At 32.8% G+C, this 9,308-nt stretch overlaps 1 protein-coding gene across 1 annotated transcript in view; it reads right to left on the bottom strand.

Annotated features, from left to right (window-relative positions):
• Positions 1 to 1,727: 1,727 nt before the first annotated feature.
• The window catches only part of LOC128983677 (protein hairless-like), a 99,946-nt gene continuing 92,365 nt past the window's right edge, over positions 1,728 to 9,308 (bottom strand). Inside the window, exon 5 of the mRNA XM_054403073.1 lies at positions 1,728 to 2,977. Coding sequence (XP_054259048.1) covers positions 2,943 to 2,977 — 35 coding nt within the window. The 3' untranslated portion in view covers positions 1,728 to 2,942. The remainder of the gene's footprint in view (positions 2,978 to 9,308) is intronic.

Raw genomic sequence — 9,308 nt, 5'->3', positions numbered from 1 at the left:
TACAATTTTTTCTCCGCAACCATTAGGCGCATAATAACACTTCAATATACTAAATTATTTGTTTTTTGAGCTCTACAAAATGGTTTGGAAAGAAATTGTGAAATTTTGTGTTTTTAGGGTCAAAAATGGGAAAAACCTATTTTTACCCCATAAAACCCCTTATAAACCCCTGTTCCCATAGTCCGATCATGCTGATTCGCAAACTCATTCGAATAAATGTAGGTTTACACGTTTGTACCAAATTTCATCAAAATCGGATCATTTTTGCTCGAGTTATCGTGCTGACGGACACATATATATATATATATGAATTTGAACGGATGGTGTTTTTGGCCTCTAGGGACCTCAAAACGAAAAAGTAAATTGGTCCCGGGTCCGGGTGTTACCATGAGTACTACGGTAATAGCTTATTCCCTAAATGGGAAATTCGCTAAAAACCACTGTCTACAGTTGGCGTCAAAGTAGTGTTTTGTTCACTTGATTTGATTTTGTTAATTTGTTAGCAAAACAGCTGAGTTTCAATCATATTACTTTGCCCACTACTGTTGAATTATTATCAACAGAAACTAGGCTGTATTTAGCTCATTCAAAATTTTATTTGAATAATGGATCATTTAATTATAATTAGCAAATTACTCATAAAGGTAATAAGCTATTACCGAAGGTCTCAATGTAAGACCCAAACTTGGGGTTGATATTTTTTTCATTGTGATGTTCCCAGAAGTAAAAAATACCATTTGTTCAAATTCATATAGGCCCTAAATATATATATATATATATATAGGTATGTATGTACGATATATGTGTATGTGTGTATGTATCTGTAATCACAGTAAAAATAAAAATCATCCGAGTTTGATGAAATTTGGTACAAACGAGTTAACAAACCAGCATGATCTGAGGGAACATGGTTCTTCAATTTTCATGCTCAAAATATAAAATTTTACAATTTCTTTCTTAAACGTTTTGTAATATTTTTCTGAGATCACAGAAGACGATTATGTTGTCACAATATTACCTCGTCCCTCGAGTTTCAATTGATTGAGGCACACCACTAATAATAAAATTTTCTTTTTGATATTTGTTTATAATTTCTTTATTTTCCTTTGATGTAATATTTTTTAATGTGTTTAAAGGGGTTTAAATTTTTATTGGCTAGTAAGAATTTTTCATTGCTGGATTATTTTTTCTTTACTTGAAAAACCTCAATTATTGACCTTTAAATTGCTTTGTCTGAGAACATAAAGATAAGGGTTGGTGTAGCATAGCATAAGCAATTCATAAAAAAAATTGGTGGAATTGAAAAATACCCCTGCCACAGCAAACCTGCAGACTAAGCGAATTTCCATTTGCCTGATTGGATTTACACTAAAATGCCTCCTTAAATATATCACATTTATTCCGTACTAGCTGTAACCCGCGGGCTTTGCCCCGTTTAACTTCTTCCAAGATTATCTCGATCGCATGGCTCAATCACGTCCTGGTTGAAGTTTGTTCGCTACGCTCACTCACCTTTAGGTTGGAGCTCGTTCGCTGCGCTCACTTGCCTTCAGGTTAACTCGTTCGCTACGCTAACTCGCCTCCAGGTTGAAGTTCGTTCGCTACGCTCACTCACCTTTTGGTTGCAAATTAGCTGTTGTCATAAATGTAAAAGAAATAATAGTGCTGCACCCTGTTGGTAATCCTTGTAACTTTAATGCTATTGAACATCATAGAACAGAACCAACTTGTTTAATTGAAACAGCTGTTAATATCCAATAATTCCATTTCTCATAAGGTTAACATGGGAAACTCCAGAGCCACTGGGGCGGAGCCCGAAAGGATTTTTGAAATAAGAATATGCCTATATGTTAATCGGGAATGTGAGCTATCATCATGCCAAATTTCAGCCCAATCCGACCAGTATTTTTCGCGTTCACTTGTCACAAACATACATCCAAACTTTCTCATTTATAATATTAGTAGGATTTAAATAGAATTAGTTTAACGAGTACTGTACTTAGGTTTGCTGCAACAGGGAGGGTAAAAAAGTGTTTTTTGTTGTAAAATGTTAATAGTTTAGTGAAAAATTCATGTATTTTCCAAATTCCATCAAAATATGTTCATAAACAAGCAAACTACAACAGTTGATTTATTCCCCTTAACTATTATTAAGAATAACATAGGAATTTTAAATTTACAATTTTTTGGAATTTTCTCCGTAACCATTAGGCGCACAATAACGCTTCAATATACTAAATTATTTGTTTTTTTTAAGCTCTACAAAATGGTTTGGAAAGGAATTGTGAAATTTTGTGTTTTTAGGGTCAAAAATGGGAAAAACCTTTTTTTACCCCAATAAACCCCCCATAAATCCCCGTTCCCATAGTCCGATCATGCTGGTTGCGAACTCGTTTGAATGAATGTAGGTTTACACGTTTATGCTAAATTTCATCAAAATCGTATCATTTTTGCTTGAGTTATCGTGCTAACGGACACATATATATATAAATAAATATAAAAATATATATATAAATATATATATATATGAATTTAAACGGGTGGCGTTTTTGGCTTCTAGGGACCTCAAAACAAAAAAGTAAATTGGTAAAATCGGTTCTGCGTCCAGGTCTTACCATGAGTACTACGGTAATAGCTTATTCCCTATATGGGGAATTCGCTAATATTGCCTATATGGGAAATTCGCTAAAAAGTAATTTCATCATGATTATACAGTAATTTTTAAGGATTCTTATATAATTAATGGAGTATACCAAATGTTAATAGTGTTATAGTTATGTTTAAATCATATAAAATAGTAACGTAAAGTATTAATTTGTTCATGTACAATAACATATTTACACATGAGAGAACACAGAGTAGAGAATGAAGGAAGGCTGCATGTAGAACCATTCAGCTGAAGCAAGGCACAGACAGGAGGCTATTGCCAGGCTATGCAGTCGTCAGCCTGCATCCTTGGACAGGTTTAGAGGTGTATCTGTGAACAAAGTGAATATGATTAGGCAACATACACACAGAAGTATTAACAAGGCTTCGCTGCTGTGTTGTCGACTGAGGCAGCATGTGAAGAGTGCACAATGAGGATGAGTAATTTAAAACAATGAAGGTCATTTAGAGCTTGGCGAGTAAATTAATTAGTCCGTTACTGTCCTATCTTGGTAATAACTTAGTATATATTAGGTGCATCTAAAAAGCTCAAAATGTAAAACAACTCATTGTAATATTTAAACAAACTAAGAATCAGTGGCGACGTTAGCGGGGTTAAGGGGCCCGCGAGCAAGGGGTCCCGTGAGCCTTGACCGGGATTTTAGGTAAATTTTACCGGCACACGGGCCCGCGATAGTGTGACAGGCTCAGCCACACAGGTCCCCTATCATGACAATATAATATTTATATGAGAATTAAAATACGTTTTTTATTATGAAAATTTGTTCAAACCTATAGTTCGAGTAGTTTACAACAGCTAAACTAACACTATTATTATATTTTACTTGACCGATCGATATAAATTATCTACCAACCTACCAAGTAAAAGAATTGTCTTCAGTCATGCAGGTTGCATTAACTGTCCTCGTGGATTGTGTGAAGGCGCAGTCAAAACTGGTTGCATAATAATAGGGCCGTATTTATAACCAATGTGGCCTCTGGCCTAGGAAGATAAAACATTAATGTTAATCCTCCTAGCCCCCAGCGGGTGACACCATTAAGGATCCGAAACTGCACGGTCACAATATTTGATGGCTCTTCTCCGCTGGCGGAATCCGCACTGCTACTGCTCTCAGACCAGTATGATTTCTCCGCCATGCGGAACGGAAATTTCGGGATGCGGAATCCAGGGTGTCTACTACATTCTGGATAAAAAATTCATGGACAATTCCCGTACATTTAAGGACACTTTGCCGTAACCTTTGTCGGTGTCATTAGGCCTACCGAATAATTTTCCTGATTTGTCAAACTGTATTAATCTTGTTATTCACTGTAGTTGTACCAGAGAGAAAAGTAAATAATAATAGATAAAAGTTAAAAATTACAAAATAGAAATTTATTGAAAGTAAACAAACATAGGCCTACCTATACTTTAGGTAAAGCTTTTATAGTGTAACAGAGAAACGCAATCATTGTCTCCTGCGATAGCGACAAATATCTCCATCCATCACGTAAACTTCATAACATAGCTTATCCGATCCAGGCGGATTAATTTGGCATGATTCGCCCTGGCACAACGTTAGGATCTCGACTACTTTTGAAAAAAAAATCTTTAATGCATATTGTTACTCAATTCTTAGTACAAAATCAAGGTATGGTAAGCGGCTATTAATAAGCAATAAGCACAGAGTAAGATTATTGTATTTTCATTTGTAAAGTTAATATCGACACATAGCTATCATTAGTTGTTTATCTTAGGCTCAATTACATTTTCTTAATATATTATACAGCTCTTTCAAGAATCAAAATACCCAGGCCTAGACCTAATTATTTAGGAGGGCCTATATAAACTGAGTAACAAACAATGAGGTTATAATAGCAGCAAAGTTACTATCATCATTCTAGTTCATAAGATTTTGATTGCTTAAAGCATACAACTCAATAAATAAATATATGGGAAACAAAAAACATTGAAACCTGAATAGCCAACAATATAAGACAAAGATACAGAAAATGCAATGACATAATTTGAAACCAAGCAGGCCTACATAGTGATAAAACATTAATGCAAACAACAATGCTTGTGGTTTTGTCAATTGAAAGATAAAATGTCCATAAAAAAGGGTTAACTTACAACAGCCATTATAAAGCTATTATTTTCAAGATAAAATAGGTTTGGGATCTAATAATAATTACCCTAGTAATAAAAAAAGAAGTTGTAAAGGAATAAAAGTGATACAACTTTTATGAGCTAGCTGCTGAGTCAACAGTTCTTGGAAGTACTTGACTTGACACTTGATTGTGATAAAATATTAATGGGTTTGAGATTGTTAATGGGATTTTTATTGCATAATTACTCTAGTAATAAATTATGAAAATGTAAACAAACATCTGATAAACCTTTTATGTGCTCCTAACCAACTAGCGATCAATAAAATTATGGCCCATCAAACATTTAAGGACATTGTCTGGCATTGAGAATGAGAATGAGATTTTTATTTGCCAGTTAATATTCCATACAAATACATTGGCACGTCAAATTAGTCATAAAATATAACATTAATTGAAATCTAGTGGAGTCAGTGTTCTTGACATATAATCTTCTATTGAATATAATGGCTGATTACAAAGAAAGTTATTTATTTTAATCTTGAAATCCTTATCATTAAGTAATCTTATGGCTATTGGTAACTTATTGTAAAATTTACTGCTTAAAATTAATGGTTTTTTATCAGTTTTAGCAAGTCTAACATAAGGAAGATTTATATTACATTTATGGCGAGTATTATGGCAGTGTATATCTCTCCTATAATCTAACTTATCTAATTGTGGTCTTAAGTATAACAGGCATTGCTTAATAAATAGAGAAAACAGTGTTAATATTTGGTATTCTTTAAAAAATTCAGTGCAATCATGGTGCCTATCTACAGCAGCTATTACCCTAATTGCCTTTTGCTGCAAATTGAAAATTTCTTTTGCATGAGCAGAAGACCTCCAAACAAGCAACCCATAGCTTATATGGCTATGAAAAAGTCCATAGTATGCCTGTATGAGAGAAGGCCGTTCTAGTTCGCCACATAATTGTTTAAGAGCAAATATACTTGAACTCAGTTTATTTTTTAAAACTATAACATGGTCATGCCAGGTCAAAGTAGAATCAAAAGTTAATCCTAAAAATTTTGGATTTCTCTCATCCATTGGCCTACTGTGTACTTCACGAATGTTAAACAAAACAGTTTTTGTCTTATCATTATTTAGAAGAAGATTATTAGAAATTTATCAGTTTTCAGCTAGCTTTAGATTATGCATAGAGTCAACCAAAAGTTGTTCATGATCTGCATGTCTAGTAATGATGGTTGTGTCGTCGGCATATAATACAATATTTGCAGGGATATTAACACTTAAATCATTAACTACTACCAAAAACAACAGAGGCCCAAGCACAGATCCTTGGGAAACTCCACAATACACAGGCTTAATAGATGATGCATCCTCTCCCAAAACTACATACTGTGTTCTGTTTGACAAATAAGATCTAAATAAATCTAACGGGTCTATCCATATCAAGTTATCCAACAGGGGTTGCTTGACCATTTTTAAAATAAATAATATTTTTATCCTAGATACCTTTATCAATTCTGGGTTCAAAAGTGATTTTAAAAATTTTTTATCTATTTTGTTACTCCTACGGCGGCCATTTTTGTTTTGCGGAACACGCAAATTTTTGCTCATGTAAGGGTTTGTGTTAACTTGCACAACTCGGTAACCATGAACACTAGAGTGATGAAACAAAAAGCATTTTAATCTGGAAGAAACAGCCTAAATATTATGTTCAGTACATATTTATTGAAATGTGTATCAAAAACAGTTTTAAACCCATCTCAACATTTCATAAGAAAACGGGAAAATTTCAACTTTTGAAGGCGTATTACCATTGGAACGAATAAAATCTCAGACTTGATTTTTTTTGTGTGTGTAGCAACTCAGTAGAACTGTTTGTATTTCAAATATCAACCATGAGACTTAATTCCTTTAAAAGTTATCATTTTTCAAAAACTGAAATTTTTTGAAAAATTCAAATTTTGAGTCTCAATATCTTTGTTGGGACAAAGTTAAAAAATCTGAATTTTTTACCAAAAACCCCTCTTATGGTTGTTATACTGCTGTATGAATTTCATCTTTGAAATTTACTTTTAAGCTAAGTTACAGTATCATGAAAATCGCAAAAACCCCATAAGCTCGGCCAACGCGGCTAGTACTGTAGATAGCTTAAAAATTAATTTATAGGTGTAGGTAATTATTTTATTTAATGTAAACTTACCGAACTTACTTTAAAGTAATGTATAGCCTTTTCTTGCAAATTTCTTGTCTTATGTGAAATTAAAAAAAAACTTTTTATCAGATTATTTTTATTCAGGTTTACACCTTTTTTCAATAGGCCCAAATATTTTGAACTCATTTATTAATTTATTGAACCACTTTCATTTTAATAAAGAATATTAGAAATTTCACATACAAAAGCTGTTTGAAAGACAAGTTCTTAAAGTATACAACTTTTTTTACTTGTTAGTGTTTTTTTGTTCTACTTTGGTCATGCTAATTAGGAAGTTTGGATGTTTCTTCATTCAGTTTGGGTTTGTCCTTCCAGTGGTTTTTTTCAGTTAAAAGAGATTTAATTTTCTCAAAACTTTGTTTATAGGCACCCAAGCTTGGTCTTTCTAATTTGTTTTAAAGGCGGTTGGTTGTTGGTCCTGCTGGATCTTTATTTTGATAACTGATGTAAATCACCTCTGCCACCCACCACTGTCATACACAAATGCAATAGAGTCTTTGGTATGAAGTGTAATTTTTACAGCTTTCAGTTGCTAGTGAGGTTACAAAGCGCCTAACATTACTACTGTCCGGTACAGGAATAAAACAATGGAAGCTTCTTGTTCCAGTAATCTTTAAACAGTTCTCAAATCGGTCAAGGTGATTGTTGTTGTAGTGTTGAGTGATTTCTTCATCTGTTATCAAAATGAATTATTTTGTTAAGAAAAACTGTGTTTTGTGACTCATTTACGACTTCTTGTAGGTACTGGAGACTGTATCAGTTCCCACAGAATATGAGTTATTTTTTTTCAAAATACCACAATAAACACTTTATTGATTTGTGTTATACAGGTTACGGTACATTAAATCTAAATGGAAAATAAATTTTAAGACCTCAATATAAATAGAATTAACTAAGTTTTATTTAAGTTAAATGATGAATAAAACTTAAAATTTAGAAGGATTTTATTTATTTTTAGTACCGTAGCGGTACATATAGGCCTAATTTGTACTTTGGGCACAAAGTTTAAGTTAAAAATCTGTTTTGGATTTTCGAAATGTACATTAAGATAAGTTTACATTAAATAAAATAATTACCTACACCTATAAATTAATCTTTAAGCTACCTACAGTACTAGCCACGTTGGCCGAGCTTATGGGGTTTTTGTGATTTTCATGATACTGTAACTTAGCTTAAAAGTAAATCTCAAAGATGAAATTCATACAGCAGTATAACAACCATAAGAGGGGTTTTTGGTAAAAAATTCAAATTTTTTAACTTTGTCCCAACAAAGATATTGAGACTCAAAATTTGAATTTTTCAAAAAATTTCAGTTTTTGAAAAATGATAACTTTTAAAGGAATTAAGTCTCATGGTTGATATTTGAAATACAAACAGTTCTACTGAGTTGCTACACACACAAAAAAAATCAAGTCTGAGATTTTATTCGTTCCAATGGTAATACGCCTTCAAAAGTTGAAATTTTTCCGTTTTCTTATGAAATGTTGAGATGGGTTTAAAACTGTTTTTGATACACATTTTAATAAATATGTACTGAACATAATATTTAGGCTGTTTCTTCCAGATTAAAATGCTTTTTGTTTCATCACTCTAGTGTTCATGGTTACCGAGTTGTGCAAGTTAACGCAAACCCTTACATGAGCAAAAATTTGCGTGTTCCGCAAAACAAAAATGGCCGCCGTAGAAGTAACAAAAGAGATAAAAAAAAATTAAAATAACTTTTGAACCCAGAATTGATAGAGGTATCTAGGATAAAATTATTATTTATTTTAAAAAATGGTCAAGCAACCAATTCTTTTATTTCTGGATCACTTGATATGGATTGACCCTAACACTTTACCTTTAATGTTATAATATTCTAATTTTTTTAACAAAATTTCATGTGATACTCGATCGAAAGCTTTACTAAGATCACAGAATGTAATTGCAGCAAAATCCTTATTTTCATAACAGTCGAGAATTTCATCAACCAAGGAAGTAATGGCATGTGTCGTTGAAAGCCCTTTACGAAATCCAAACTGTTCTGTACAAAGGAGTTGATTTGATTCTAAGTATTGCATTAACTGTTTACCAATAACTATTTCAAGAACTTTAGACAGAACAGGAACAATAGCAACAGGCCTATAGTTACCTATTTCATCTTTTTTTCCTTTTTAAGGAAAAAAAGGACAATTAAGGAATTTAAGGAAATTAAATTCCTGAAATATTTAAGGAATTTAAGGACAATTCCCGTACATTTCATGGCCAGTAAAAATGTAAGTACAATTCCCGGTTTTCCCGGATTTCCCGGTTGGTAGACACCCTGGGAATCGCTAGTCAGTGGAACCGC

The sequence above is a fragment of the Macrosteles quadrilineatus genome, unplaced genomic scaffold (genome assembly GCF_028750875.1).
Source record: "Macrosteles quadrilineatus isolate MER2022 unplaced genomic scaffold, UCM_ALF_1.0 Scaffold_1__1_contigs__length_201487025, whole genome shotgun sequence".
Taxonomy (NCBI): domain Eukaryota; kingdom Metazoa; phylum Arthropoda; class Insecta; order Hemiptera; family Cicadellidae; genus Macrosteles; species Macrosteles quadrilineatus.
Note: the sequence above shows the minus strand (reverse complement) of the source record. Positions and strands in the feature narration are given on the sequence as shown.